This window comes from Anneissia japonica, unplaced genomic scaffold, assembly GCF_011630105.1.
Source record: "Anneissia japonica isolate Jap-2015-1 unplaced genomic scaffold, ASM1163010v1 scaffold288039_len1115542_cov189, whole genome shotgun sequence".
Taxonomy (NCBI): Eukaryota; Metazoa; Echinodermata; class Crinoidea; order Comatulida; family Comatulidae; genus Anneissia; species Anneissia japonica.
In genome coordinates, this window is record NW_022726160.1 from 685361 (window position 1) to 702051 (window position 16691).

The window sequence follows — 16691 nt, forward strand, 5'->3', positions numbered from 1 at the left end:
GGCTACGGCAAAATGAAGGGTGACGAGATTGCAAGGAATAGAAACAGGTGCACAGTTCAGAAAATCATCACAAAGTGTGTAATTTGCTCTCCTAAAAAGAGGGGTTTCCCTTTAAATTGAACCATGTATGATTATTAAAATAAGCTATAATATTTTACATTTTATTTGCGACCCAGAATATACAAATAATATGTGCGGTCCTAAAAATGAATCTCTTAGTTGGGAATTTAGAGATTAGATTTTCTATAGATTAATATGATTTACTTTTTATTTGGTATACAAAAAATATATATAAATATTCGTATTTAATTACCATAATCCTTTAAATCGATTAATTAAAAAGATACTTGTAAAGATTCATATACAAATCTCTTAGTTGGAAATTCAGAGAAATCAGCATTTCTATAGATTCATATAATTTACTTTCTATTTGGTATGCAAAATATACAAAAATATTATTGAATTAACATAAAACCTTTAAATCGAATAATTAAAAAATTACACTTGTAAAGATTCATATACAAATCTCTTATACTCTGAGTTGGATATTCAGAGAAATCAGCATTTCTATAGATTCATATAATTTACTTTCTAATTTGTATACAAAATATACAAAACTATTCAAATTGAATTAACATAAAGCTTTTAAATCGATAATAATTGAAAATTACACTTGTAAAAAATTTAAGATTCATATACAAATTTCTTATATTCTTATTAGTTGGAAATTCACAAAAATCAGCATTTCTAATTTACATTTTATTGGTATAAAAATATCCATATTGGATTAATATAAAGCTTTTAAATCTATTAATTAAAAATTACACTTGTAAAGATTTATATAATTTAAATTTTATTCGGTATCCGCAATATACAAATATTCAGATCGTTGAATCAATATTATTTATGAATTGGCGTTTCTAAAGTTTAAAACCAATCAAATTATGCAGTATATTACGCGGAGTTGATAAAACATTGCCTCAGAGTGTAGGGGGTTATCATTGAAGTAGCCACGCACTTAAAGCATGGATCAACAATTGAGAGCCTTGAACACGCATATACCAACAACACCTAGATCATTCGTTACTCTACTTTGCCTCTGTGCAGTTATGTTTATTAGTACTATCACTATGCTTGATAAGCGTAAGTATGCTTTTTGACTTTTTGTATTATCCAATTGATGCATTTAAATTTTTTTCAATGTAAATTTCTCAATTTCTACATTAATGTATATATTAATCTTATATCTTAATAATTACCTAATTGTATATAAAAAAATGTATACTTTTTAAAATTTTACCTACTTTACTTTCATAAATTATTGAGATGTATATTTTATTTTTATTTTATTAATTATTGCTTTCAAATTGCAATAAAGACTACCGTATTTTGAATTGAATTGTAGGGGTGACGAGTATCAGTTGTTTTAAATCGCGGTACTAATTATTATTTTCCGACTAAAATCTCTCAACAATCTTCACAATATAAGTTAATGAAGACAATGGAATTAATGGTCAATTTGCCTACTAATACTGTATATTCAACTTTGTGTTAGTTATGGCAGTTTTATAAGACAGGACCATTTTAAAAACGTCATCAGTAATCTGCCAAAGGCAGGTCTTGTTTTATAGGCAATTATCATATGTTGCTTCACGATCTTGTGCTAGTCTTCTCAAGGTGTCATATCTACCATTTTTTTTAGATCAGCCAGATTTGCTTTCTCCTGCTTTCTTCTTCTTCCCCTACCTCTTTCCTCTTCACATCTTCCTTCCAAAATCCATTTCATCAGTCCTTCTCCTTTTAGTATGTGACCTATCCAGTTCTTTTCTCGTTTCATTATAATGTGCAATCAAGTTTCTTTGTTCTCATATTCTCTGTAATATTTCAATATACGATATTCTTTTTATCCAGAAAATATTCAACATTCTCTTCCATACCCACATCTCAAAAGCTTCCAGTCTTTTTACATCTTCCTTCCGCAATGTCCATGTTTCAGAGGCCATGTTTATTAGGTTTTTCCTCACATACATAACACTTAATAAAATTACTCATTATTTTTTAATTAGGCAATATATGATATACGACATATGCAAAAAATATGACAACATAATATGATATAACATGGTAATTTAAAATATTACAGAATAAAAGGTGTCGTAATAATACATGAAGAAAACATGTATAAAAATTTAATATGAAAGTTGCCTAATAATAATATGATGAACACAAAAAATTGTATAAATTACATTAGATATGATTATGCAAGTGTGGGTGGAGTTTAATATAAGTTCGCAGAGTAGTAGTAGTAGTAGTAATAATAATAATAATAATAATAATAATAATAATAATAATAATAATAATAATAATAATAATAATAATAATAATAATAATAATAATAAACTGTCTAAGCAAGCACAGGAAACCAGAATAAACGGGATGTGAAAGAGTTTTAGAATTTTATAAAAATGTTAATCCACCAGAGAGAATACAAAAAAAAAGTCACCGACATGCGCTGAGAGTAAACACTTCTTACAATTATGTTTAAAACAGGAAATGTTTGATGTGTTTTCAAGTGCCGATTGTAGACTGCTCCAAAGTTTAGGACCAAGGAAAAAGACAGAAACGTCTGAGTCGATCCATGGAATTAGAGTGGTCAGTTAAAAAATTATTACTTAAAAATTTGGTATTGAAGATATAAAAATCGAATATTTTTGGGAATAAAGTACCTAAATGATAAAGTATAACATTGTTGGATAATTTGTACATGGAAAAAGCATTGTGTAATTTGTTTAAATCACATATATTGAGGACATTCAATTAATTTTAAAAAAAATCTTTAGTGTGTGACTTACCAGATCCGGAGAGTACGTTTTTTAATTTGAAAAGGCAGTGAATATGAGATATCTCCGAACTAGTCAATGGGCAAAAATATTGAAATTTATCTAAAGTAACAGCCCAGGCTATGTTAACATAAGAAAGATATGGTAAAACTAATGTATTATATATAACGAAATATGTATATTGGTTGGAAGTGAATTTTTAGAGTTTATTCATTAGTGATGTGATTTGGATACTCTAGTAATGTGAGCCTTCCACGTTAAATGAGAATCAATTGTAGCTCCAAAAAAATTTGTTCCCTCAACTCAATTATTTCGAAGTTATCTATGTATATTGTATGTATTGGAAAGCGAGCATTTAATTTTATAATTATGTTTAGAGAAAAATATGAAATTTGTCCTTTTGATATTAAAAGATAATTTATTGAGCTTAAAGCAATTTGATAACTCAATTAATTCGGCATTAACCAGTTCCAATATTTTTTTTTATTTTCGTGAGAGGAAAGAAAGAATAAATTGGTATCATCAGCAAAAGAATAAATTGAAGTAATTTAAAACAATTTGGCAAGTCATTAACATAGATAACAAATAAAAGCGGACATAAAATCCAGCCTTGGGGCACTTCACATGTAAGTTTAACAAGGTAGAGCTTTTTGAGTTAAATAAAGTGAACTGGTGACGATTGGTAAGATAGCTAATAGAAAGCTGAATGGGAAAGGCTGCGATAATAAGACACCAATTGCAACATCATTGTTGTTAAGTGCACTGCTGTTTTATCAAACATATCAAGAAGGGCCAAATCAGTGGAATGAAGTTTTATGAATCAATATCGACCTATAAATAAAGCATTATGTTTATTGAGAAATTTAAGCAATCTATTATAAATGGATTGGATTGGATTTATTCGGTGTAAACACCAAGGATAGCCCACGAAACTCTAGAAGAAAACTTATTTCCAGTGGGGTCCTTCTAGTGGTGATTATGCAGTACACCGGGAGACAATCCCCTACTCTTTTCCGAAGAGTGTACTGCGTTCTTTAACGTGCACATGGGCCATAAATGCACACGGGACCAACGGCTTAAACGTCTCATCCGAAAGGCGGTGCGCTATTGTAACTTGTGTTGGGCCGATTACCTATCAGCAAAGAAATGCAGATGAGCTATGGATCGGATGAGAAGTGGGATTTCGAAGTGACACAAGAACACCTAATATAGAAAAAGGGTCTCACACACAGGGGTGGCGCCAGAGGGGGCTGGGGGCTATAGCCCCCCGTCGGGGAAGCCGATAAATTTTGTCGCCCCCCCCCCCCCGTCGGGGAAGACGATAAATTTTGTCGGGGAACAAACAAGTAAAAAAAATATTTACATGTAATATTCGTTTAGCCACCATATCGTTTGTGTTTTTTTCTTTCTCTTATACACATCTAGATGTGTATAAGAGACAGGCATACCATTGAATCACCACAGGGAAAAATTGATCTGGAAGAAAAACAAATCAACAAATTTATCTTACAAACAGTGTGTCGATGGAATGAAAATAATTATACTGTTTAAAATAAAAGCCTTAATTAATTTTGTTAATGGAAAATAACTGTGAATACAAGAAAAATAATGCAAATATTTAAAATGATCTTTTGAAAAATTTAATTAACTGGTAATAATGATTGATTTTAATGAAATATGGTAAACAAAAATGTTAACCAAGCACATTTACATTCTATTTTAAAGCTCTTTAGTACAAAAAAACTCCCCAAATATCTTTGCTGTAGTAATATACATAGGAATAACAACGATAAAAGAATACTATCAATAGTAATAATAACAATAAAGGAAATAATAATTTTGTATGTGGTGCACAAGATTCATAATATGTCACTGATTGAAAAAAAAAAAACAAACTGTACCCTAAGTTGGCTGTTTTCAGATTGCGATCAAAGCATTCGTCTCTTGATAGTATACGATGCGAGAAATACTTTTGATGTGGGTCCAGGAATGAAGCAATTGTATGAGCATACAACCTCGCTCCCATCGTGAATATATGTAGCTCATAATATTTAGAAATCTCCTCAAGAAACTTTTGACAGCCAGGCCGAATGCGAGTATGGTACCAAGGCGACTGCGGCCCGGAGTTCCAGAGTTGAAAATGATGTACATTCTGAAAAACAGTTTACAATATTTATAATCTAGTGAAAATATATATTGATGGGAAACAATTTAAACTAGGACTATTATCAAAAATATTCTAAGTAGACTTTTGCATAAAACTAACTATTATTATATATTATTCATCAAATTGTATAAGTGTAAACATCTTGCACAGGAGAAATAATAGCCAGAGATGATGTTGATTTCAATGCTATATTTATTCGGATAGGAACTAGGATCTAGGAATTATGAGAACATAAGACAAACAAAGCATAACTGGAAAAACCCCCAACTTGACCGGGCACTATGCCAGCATACGTCAAGCTTTCATTAGCTTCACGCTAAGATGTAACTTTCATGAGTCTTCAACAGTACTGTACGAGATTTACTGTAATGCCTTGCCTTGCATAAGCTAGACAAACACTTTACTTTCTTGATAACTAATTTTGCACGTCTTGACTCTGTGGCTTCTGACTTTGTTGTGCCACAAACTTTCTTAATTGGACGCGCTAATACTATTTACAATAACCCACGGAATGAGCCTCCGCACAATAGCAATCTTTTACACTCTTATTGTAATAGTATAAAGTTAATTCTTTAAACAAGTTATTTGTTGGAATAAATATAACTGTCATGGATTTCTATCAAAAATACATTTATATAATAAAAACTAGAATTAATAATGTGAACTCCTTATTCTTGCGGAGCAACACAGGGCTACTCACTCACTTAAGAAAAGCGTCTACGGAAGTTGTTACGTAACATGATCAAGATAAACATGGTATTAATTATCAAGAAGTCAATGTGAATGTGGTGAACAAAGAAACCCAAGTTAAACAAAGAAACAACTGAAATCCAAAATTAAGTCATAAGGAAATGAATAAAAAATTAAACATGTAATATAATGTACAGTATAAGGATACGGGTAAAACCCGTACCTTACATAAGTATAACCATTTTGTATGTGAAATAAATGACATATTATTAATTTATTATTTCATTATTTTAATATTTTATTATATACTATCTACTATTTACTATTTTTTTCTATTTATTATTTATTATTGTAATCTTTATATAACTAAATATTTTATAGGCAAATTGGAAACAAAATCAAACGGAACTGATGGGTTATCGTTTAAAAAGACATCGCTTCCTACATATCAAGACAAAAAGCTTCAATTGGTGCAGTCTTCCATACAATATCCTTGGAAAACACTACATCCACATGTTGGTACCATGGAAACTATCGACGCTACTAAAACCGTATTTTATCTCAAATCTAGAAAAATCCAAGTCGGTGATTTCTTTAGTGTGATAATACAAACAAAGGACAAAAACAATCGAAGCCGTGTACAAGGAGGAGATTTCTGGTTTCCAAGAATAGAAAGTGATAATCTGAATGCTAGTAGTCACGGAAAAGTAGTAGACTTTGATAACGGTACATATGAAATCATATATTTTGCAGCCTGGGAAGGAAAAACAACAATTGATTTAACGTTAGTCGCGCCAGCCGAAGCAATAAAGAATCAAAAAAATTTGGTTTGGCCGATAGACCACAGGATCCAATGGATTGGATATTTTTCAGACGGTAAGACAAACGAAACAGCAGACTGTGGAATATATGATAGACAAACGTGGAAAGATATGTGCGAATACCCAGAACCAAATGCGCTTGGTGGCGCCATATTTCTATGTTCCCGGCCGAAGACACTTCCTTGTGATACTCTAGTTAGCATGAATGATTCGAGGACCAATTGGAACGATGCGTATCTTAAATCGGAGAAGGGACAAAAGTTATGGCAGTTATGGAGGTATGATCAGCATATTTTCTTTAAATTAATTTGTAGAAATTCAGGTTCAGTGTTTCTAAAACAAGAAACAGATCCAGAATTTTAAAATCGGGTTTTTATGACGGAGCTGCAATTTCAAAATATAGTTTTGACTGTTTCATTTTGAATGGGCATTTGTTTGCGTAAGGCCTATCCACTCGAGTCAGTCAATCAGTACTATGTAGGCCTACAGTTCTCCCTCCAATTCGAGACCACCTCTGATACCAGAAGATGCTGGGTGATCTCTTGGTTCGGTAATTAGACGGTTAGCTGTGTGTCAAATGTGAGAACATTGTTGGAATGGTCTCGAATTGAAAGGGTCTCGTAATTAGAACAGTCTTGAACTGGAGGGCGAACTGTGTAATAAAGGGGTGATAGGCCTTTGTAGAACTAAAGCTCTTTTTTTTCGCCATAGAAATTTATTTTATGTGCAGCTTCTAAATGGACCACGGACTGTGAACATCGAGCCTTTCGAAGGTAAAGTATATCACACGCAGAAAATTATACAACGTAACAATAATCATTGGCGGATTTGGAGGTGGGGGAGGGGGAGTAAAAAAATAAATTATTCATCGCTCTAAACGCCTCAGATGTTATTTCCGTGTGTCTAGGTAAATGAAGACATTCTACCTAATTGAAATTTGTAGAAAAAATTGTTCGTACTAATGTTTTTAAATACTCCCCTTTTATTCATTTTAGTAGGCTCCTTAATCCTCTCCCAGACAATGTCAGATGCTCATTATTATTTTTCAATTAATCATTTTATATCGTTTGCCATGAACATCTTGATAATTATGTTGACGTCTTGTAATTAATTATATTAATTATATTATATTAATAATAATTAATAATTAATAATAATATAATTAATAATATAATAATTAATTAATATAATTAATAATATAATTAATAATATAATTAATAATAATTAATTATATTAATTATATTAATTATATTATATTATATTAATTGTATGTTCATATTTGCTGCTCTTATTGTTTATAATGTCATCTTGTATTTTTATTTATTTTCATTTATTTATTCTTATTTCATTCATTATTCTATTTATTTATTTATTTAATTAATAATTTACAATTTTTGCTTGGCTCTTTTGTATGTGAAGGAGTTACTGCATATTATTAATGATTGATTTCCAGTTATGATTTTAATTTGTAATGTTACTGTCAGGAGAGCCACTTGATAGTTTTTTTGAATTGAATTGGAGATGGTCCGCAATTTTTAGCTAATGGAATATTTTTCAGTACTATTTCAAAAATCAGTTACTGGGCCGTGTTTAATATAAACTTCACTTTTGTGTAGATTGATAAATTTGCCAATGTTTGGAATTTTAGCTATATCAATCTGCACAAAAGTTAAAACCTGCATTTCAGGGCATAACGGACCAAATGGTGACAAGAAGACCGATTTCGAGATTTTCTCAGTAGATAAATTAAATCTTCCAAAATGTGAACCTGACCAACAGCGAATGCTAAGTGATGGATATTGGATGCAATCCACGTGGATTTCGTTTCAATGTGATACAAAACAATGGAGCCGTTCGGATATTGAATCGTGTCTGCGAGGTAAACACGTCCTGCTTATGGGGGACTCAACTACGCGTCAGTGGTACGCGGGTATAACGGAAATACTGGAATTTGAGCAAAAATGGTCAGAAAAAGCACATAGCATTATACGCCACTACGACCACTTACAACTCAATATGACATTCAGATTTCACCCTTATGGAATGTTATCCCGTATCTTTTCAGTTTTAGATGTAGAATTTGAAGCCAATTTACTCGACAAACTTTCAGAAGAAAGATGCAATTATTTTATTGTGATTAGCCCATGGGCTCATTATGAGAAATGGACAAAAGATGCTTATGTCATTCGTCTGAAATTTATTGCCAAGGCAGTAATGAGGCTCATAAAAAGATGTCCTAACTCAAAGATTGCCGTCAAAAGCCCACATCCACGCGAAAAATCGGATTTTCTAGTGAACGTCGATTATTTTTTAAATGAAATTAGAAAACTTATGAGGGCGGTATTTACTGGCATTGGCGTCCATTTTATTGATATATGGGATATGAACAATGCATATATAATGCCGAACGAAATTCACATGCCGATGCCCGTAATCTATCAGGAACTTTATATGTTTTTCTCTCATGTATGTTGACGATTTAAAGTTAATTATATAAATATATCACTTTTTCCATTAGAGTGTCACTATAGACCTACTTTACAAATTATATTACATCTAATTACATTCGAGAACCCAGTGTTCCAGATATAAGGATCTGCTTAAACAGTAAGAAATACATCTTTGAATACTTTCATGAGGATTTTTTTTTGTCGTCAATAATAATATTCCTAGAATGGTTGGCTCAACACAGGACGCCAACTACAGGTTTTGCATCATATTTAAATTTATTCTATTAGGCCTAATAGCTTGAAATATGCATATAAGGCAGGCAATGATAATGTTGATGATGATGTTGTTTTTGTTAATGATGATGATAATAGTAAAACAAAATAATAATAATAAAATAGATCCTACAGTATACTATTGACAACATTGTATTATTGTATTAAGTTGTGCTGCCTTACTTAACTTTGTGTCGTAGTTGGCGGTGTCATTGCTGGCGGTGGCGGTTACAGTGGTGGCAATACATTTGGTGGTGGTGGTGTAATGAATGGTCTATGTTACCATCAAAGCTTGCATACAATGCAACATTCCAAAGGACGTATAAGCTCTTACCGTATGGAAAGCAAAAAATAGAAAATAAAGTCTAAGTTAGGTAAAGACAATGTTAAGTCTGGTCCCTGTAAATGGTATTTACTTTGATAACGTATAGGCTATATATTTTTGTAGCTCTTTAATAAACATTCTTCATCTACAGTACTTCAAATAGGATTGGTTTTTAAAATATGTCCGACAACTCGGCCCAGCAGACAATTCAGACCAACTTATATCTTGGACCAAAATTTATCCCTGACCAACCCATTATTTATACAGTTTGTCATCTGTTACCATCTAAATATATCCCATGTGCACCTCGCATGTTTATATACAAAAACTCCCCCCACTAATATAGGCCCTATTTTCGATCAGATCAAACATGCACTAACTCTGCGAATATGTGGTTTATAAAGCGCTATCTGATGCGATTTAAGAACACCTACATACAGTGTCAGTTGCACGCGAGAAGTTTAGTGTGATAGGTTCGTGTTGACGACTTGAAATATTGTTTTAATCATTCTTTATTGATATTCATATAAAATATGCAAAAGAAAACATTCACAAAGACCAGGTGCAGCCTAAATTAACAGACTTACGCAGGCAAAATGTGAATTTTCATGAAAATAAATTCAGATTATGAAGAATATTAGTTGTACAAATGTTATCCTAAAGAGTAGCACAGAATGCAGCAATGGGGAGGGGGTGTCATTTTCATTAGAGGGAGACCTGTATATTGAATCAAAAGTGCGGTCGTGAAAATAATTCTCTTTGTTTGGAATTCAGAGAGCTCAGCATATCTATAGATTAATATAATTTACTTTCAAATATTAGTATATAGATTATATAAAAATATTCATATTGTATTAGCATAAAGCTTTTAAATCTATTAATTAAAAATTACACTTGTAAAGTTCATATATAATTTGGCATTTATTTGGTATCCACAATATACAAATATGCAGATTGTTGAATCAGGCTTATTTATTGGCTTTTCTAAAGGTTAACACAGTTTAAATTATGCAGTATTACGCGGAGTTGATACTGAAAATACAACATTGCTTCACACATTGTGGGTTATTATTGAGGTATAACTACGTACTTAAGAATGGAGTTACAATTGTTGGGAGCCTTAAACAAACATATACCAGCAACACGTAGCGGTAAAGTATTCGGTACTCTACTTTGCCTCTGTGCTGTTATGTTGATTAGTGCTATTACTATGCTTGGTAAGATTCTTATTAAACATTTTTGTCGGTAGTTAGTTTACTCGGTCTTTGGACCAATGGCCACTAGAGGAGGTAGGTGGATTTATTTTTATTTCTTTATTCTGAATACAAAAATAATATTCATGGATTAAACACAATGAAGTACCAAAAATGGAAAACTTATTTCCATTGTGGTCCAAAAATGTGGAAAGAATCTCGCACATAAGATCTTTTCTAGTTAAGTAGACTATTCTGGCATCAAACCACAAGTACAAGTCAGGGGTAGCGCCAGGATTTGCCTGACGGGGGGTCCGAGGTGCCCGACGGGAAGTGGAGGCATGCCCCGACGAGGGGGAAGATTTCCCCGACGAGAGCCAAGTGGGTGTGGTCGAGCTTAGCTCGACATCGACGCATACGGACAATAATAATAATAATAATAATAATAATAATTATTATTATTATTATTATTATTATTATTATTATTATTATTATTAGTAGTAGTAGTAGTAGTAGTAGTAGTAGTATTAGTAAGCCTATTATTATTATTATTATTATTATTATTATTATTATTATTATTATTATTATAGATATAACAAAATATTTTACAGGCAAATTGGAAACAAAATCCAACAAAATTGATGGGTTATTGTTTAAAAAGACACCGCTTCCTACATATCAAGACAAAAAACTTGAATTGGTGCAGTCTTCGATACAATATCCTTGGAAGAGTCTACATCCACATGTTGGTACCATAGAAACTATCGACGCTACTAAAACCGCATTTTATCTCAAATCTAGAAAAATCCAAGTCGGTGATTTCTTTAGTGTAGTAATACAAACAAAGGACAAAAACAATCGAAGCCGTGTCCAAGGAGGAGATTTCTGGTTTCCAAGAATAGAAAGTGATAATCTAAATGCTAGTAGCCACGGAAAAGTAGTAGACTTTGATAACGGAACATATGAAATCATATATTTTGCAGCCTGGGAAGGAAAAACAACAATTGATTTAACGCTAGTCGCGCCAGCCGAAGCTATAAAGTATCAAACAAATGTAGTTTGGCCTATAGACCAGAGAATCCAATGGATTGGATATTTTTCAGACGGTAAGACAAACGAAACAGCAGACTGTGGAATATATGATAGACAAACGTGGAAAGATATGTGCGAATACCCAGAACCGAATGCGCTTGGTGGCGCCATCTTCCTATGTTCCCGGCCGAAAACACTACCTTGTGATACACTAGTTAGATTTAACGAATCGAGGGCCAATTGGAACGATGCCTATCTTAAAACAGAGAATGGACAGAAGTTATGGCAGTTATGGAGGTATGATTCATATTTTATTCAAATTGTTTTTTTGAGTATCAACGTACTTTGAAATGATAAAAAAAATAATAGTAATAACAACGACAACGACAATAATAATAATAACAATAACAATAACAATAATAATAATAATAATAATAACAACAACAACAACAACAACAACAACAACAACAACAACAACAACAATAATAATAACTAGACTTACTATGTCTGTTTGTACAACAGAACATAGGGCTTTTCCTCATTGCTGTAATGAGAAAATGAAGTTTAAATTGCAACAAAAAGAAAAGATGTTAAAAAGTGTAAAGTAAAAAAGAAAGCCAAAATCCTTGTCGTACTAAAAGCAAAGTTCACAACTCCTACGACGCTAGACTTGCCACAAGTCTCTTATTTTTTATTATTTTTCTCATTCTGGACAGCGCCACCAACGAGAAAGTTAATTTAGAGACGGTTCGAAAAAAAAGAAATCGAGTATGGGACGCCAATTAAATTAGGTATGGCGCGCACTAAGTGCAATAAAGAGTGAGTAACCTAAAATTAGGGCCTGGAACCCAGGCTACTACGACGCTAGTGAGATTTTAACTATGGCTGCAATTGTAATTGCGAGGTACATCGAGACTCATAACCATTGCGCGCTATATGAGCCGACCTTGTATAATGCCAGTGTATTTTCCGTTCATAGCGATTCAGAGGCTGAAAGCAAAAAAATTGTTCATGCATATCACGGTAGTCCTCATATCTACACCCTACTGCGGATTGTCACCAAAATTTGATCATTTCTTCACTAGACCATGATAAAATGTTATAGAAAGTTTCATTTAGGCCCATTTAAAAAGAGATATTTAGGTCTGGGACGTCAGAAATTTATATGACCCTCGCATTACACCCTCACTTGGATCGTCCCCAACACAAAATTATTTCTTCCTTGTAACTTGGATAAACTTTCCCGAAAATCTCGTTTAGTAGGTAGCCTGGGACGTTTTCCTTTGAATGGTCCTCATATCCACACCCTTAGGGGCGGATCCAGACATTTTCTGACGGGGAGGGTGGCACAATATAAAGTTCACGCCGCCACGCTCAACCCAGCCCCACCAATAAGTGGTAAGTAATCGGATAATCGAGCTTTCCTTTCGCCCACTGCTGTATCGCAACACCCCGCTGGATCCGCCCTGACCCTACTCCGGATTGTCACAAAAAATTAAAAAAATCTTTACTAGACCTTGGCAAACTATTATAGAAAGTTTAATTTATACCCATTGACTTTTTTAAAGAGATATTTAAGTCTGGGAAATCAGAAATTTAAATGAGCCTCACATTTACACCCTCAACTTGATCTTCCTCAACATTCCCTGTAACTTGGTTAAACTTTTCCCCCGAATGTTTCATTCAGATCAGTTGATCCGTTGTTGAAATATCTGGTCTGGGACATTTTCGTTTGAATGGTCTTCATATCCGCACCCTACTCCGGATTGTCACAAAAATGTAATCATTTCTTAACTAGACCTTGACAAACTGTTATACGAAGTTTCAATTATACCTATTGATTTTTTAAAAACGATATTTAGGTCTAGGACCTCAAAAATTTAAATGACCCTCAAATTTACTCCCTTACCTAGATCGTCCCCAACACATAATAAATTCGTCCTTGTAATTTGGTTAAACTTTCCCGAAAGTTTCATTCAGATCAATTGATATGTTATTGAAAGAGGTGTTGACTGTTTGCTCTTAAATCTCTTTAATTGGTCCTCACATGCACACCCCACCCTAGATTGACACTAAATATTAGGAAGCACATCCTTGATATATGGCCTATGAATCGGCAAAACATAGAAAAGCTCCAAGCATGGGAAGCTACCAAAGTACCGGGCGGAAAAACCCAGTGCAAAAAAATAGGAATATAGTATGCAAGAAAAAAAAGATAATATAATATATTTCAATAAAAATAATAATACTAATAACAACATTGATAGTAATAATAATAATAATACATTATTAATAATGACGAAAAGTATAATGTCCTTGGCATTTATAAATTATACAATTTTGGAATGGAAAAGGATAAGTTTTTAAATGTGGAATAACATTGTTTAGGTTCAATTTTTCTAAAATAAGAAGCAAACCCAGAATATTAAATAGTGTTTATGGGGCGGAGCTGCAATTTCAAAATCTGCTTTTGGTTATTTCAGTCTGAATGGAGCAAAGGCTTATCCACTCTGAATAGTTCAGAATCTGTACAATGTAGGCCCACAGCTTTCTCTCTCCATTTTGAGACCGCCTTTGGACCTGAAATTGTTAAGTTATCTCTTAGTTCGGCAAATTAAACGATTAGCTGTGTGTTAAAAGTTTGAAGATTTTTGGACTTTAAAAACATGGTCCCGAATTAAAAGGTTTCGTAATTAGAGCGGTCTTTAACTAGAGGGTGAACTGTGTAAAAGTAAATTCGTAATAGGCCTATGTAGAGAACTACTTAACTCTTTTTTTTTTTTTTTTTTTTTGGCCATAGAAATTTATTTTATGTGCAGCTTCTAAATGGACCACACACTGTGAATATCGAACCCTCCAAAGGTAAAGTACCACACGCAGAAAAATAAAAAATGGTACAACGTATTAAGGCGTAATTTACAAAATAAAGTTGTAAATATTCGTATTTCTGTTGAGGATGGTCAGTATTTTTCATTACTATTTTAAAATCAGGTTACCGGCCCATGTTTAATATGGAGTTAACTTTTGTGGAGATTGATCAAATTGTTAATGTTTGAAATTTACCTGCATTTCAGAGCATAAGGACGTCAACAGTGACAAGAAGACCGATTTAGAGATTTTCTCAGTTAAAAAATTAAATCTTCCAAAATGTGAACCTGACCAACAACAGATGCTAAGCGATGGATATTGGATGCAATCCACGTGGATTTCGTTTCAATGTGATACAAAACAATGGAGTCGTTCGGATATTGAATCGTGTCTGCGTGGTAAACACGTCCTGCTTATGGGGGACTCAACAACGCGCCAGTGGTACAAGGGTATAACGAAAATGCTGGAATTTGAGCAAAATTGGTTTGTAAAAGCAGATAAAATCATACGTTACTACGACCATCTACAACTCAATATGACATTCCGATTTCACCCTTATGGAATGTTACCCCGTATCTCTTCATTTTTTGATGCAGATTTTGAAGCCAATTTACTTGACAAACTTCCAGCAGAAAGATGCAATTATATCATTGTGATTAGTCCATGGGCTCACTACGAGAAATGGACAAAAGATACTTATGTCATTCGACTGAAATTTATTGTAAAGGCCGTAATGAGGCTCATAGAAAGATGTCCTAATTCAAAGATTGCCGTGAAAAGCCCACATCCACGCGAAAAATCGGATTTTCTTTTGAATGTCAATTATTTTTTTTATGAAATTAGAAAACTTATGAGGGCGGTATTTACTGGCGTTCGCGTTCATTTTATTGATATATGGGATATGAACAATGCATATATAATGCCGAACGAAATGCACATGCCGATGCCCGTAATCTATCAGGAACTTTATATGTTTTTCTCCCACGTATGTTGACGATTTAAAGTTACTAATATAGATATGATCACTTTAGGCCTACTTTATAAAATCAGTTACTTCTAATGAGATTCGAGACCGCAGTGTCCCAGTTTAGGGCGTCTGAATAAACAGCAGAAGGAATTAAAAAATATATCTTGGAATCATTTCACGATGATATTTTTTGGTTGTTAATAGTAATATTCCTAGAATGGTTGGCTCAACACAGTACTCCAAATACAGTTTTTTTTTTTTGCATCATAAATGTATTCTATTAGTAGCTCGAAATATGCATATGGCAGGCCTAACAAATTAAATAATATTGACGATGATGATGGTGTTGCTGTTGCTGCTTCTGATGTTGTGTTGTTGTTGTTTTTGTTGATGATGATGATGATGATGATGATAATAATAATAATAATAATAATAAATAATAATAATAATAATAATAATAAAAATAATAGTAATAATAATAATAATAATAATAATAATAATAATAATAATAATAATAATAATAACAACAATAACAACAACAACAACAACAACAACAATGTGTTTGTGTTTAATGTGTTCTGGAAGATTGTTCCAGAGGTTAGATGATGAAAATGTAAATGATCCATCACAATAAAATGCTGTGCTTGTCTTAGGCACAACGATTCTTGACTGTGATGATGATCTTAATCTAAATGTTGGATGATGTATTACAGGCCTAATTGATTTTCTGATTTACGCTGGGACCTCGGTGTTAATAGCCTTTAATATTTAAGTTGTTAGCAGGACTTTGAAGATGAGTCGTTTCTTTATGGATAGTCAGTGGAGATCGTTGAAAATAGGTGTAATGTGCCAGTGTGTAAGTATTTGTTCTGGTTATTAAGCGAGCTGCAGTGTTTTGGAAGACCATATAAAACACTGTTGCAGAAGTCAAGGCGGGATATAACACATGCATGGATCAGCTTGTGAGTTGTATCATTACCCAGGAATTTTCTGATGCTGCCAATTTTGTGTATGCCAACATACGCTGCCCGACAGACATTACGCACTTGTTTTTTTTTTCAGCAT

General features: G+C 32.8%; 1 protein-coding gene across 2 annotated transcripts; it reads left to right on the forward strand.

Annotated features, from left to right (window-relative positions):
* Positions 1-975: 975 nt before the first annotated feature.
* Positions 976-15788, forward strand: LOC117113051 (NXPE family member 1-like). 2 transcript variants are annotated; one of them, XM_033256279.1, is made up of 8 exons: positions 1010-1143; positions 2551-2652; positions 6079-6796; positions 7230-7291; positions 8206-8397; positions 11371-12088; positions 14592-14653; positions 14866-15788. In XM_033256279.1, exons 3-8 carry the CDS (start codon positions 6222-6224, stop codon positions 15651-15653), a joined length of 2397 nt encoding a protein of 798 aa, XP_033112170.1. In that variant the 5' UTR covers positions 1010-1143; positions 2551-2652; positions 6079-6221; the 3' UTR covers positions 15654-15788. The 2 variants fall into 2 exon arrangements, with proteins under 2 accessions (XP_033112169.1, XP_033112170.1); XM_033256278.1 differs by lacking the exon at positions 2551-2652 and having other exon boundaries at positions 976-1143.
* The last annotated feature ends 903 nt before the right edge of the window (positions 15789-16691 follow it).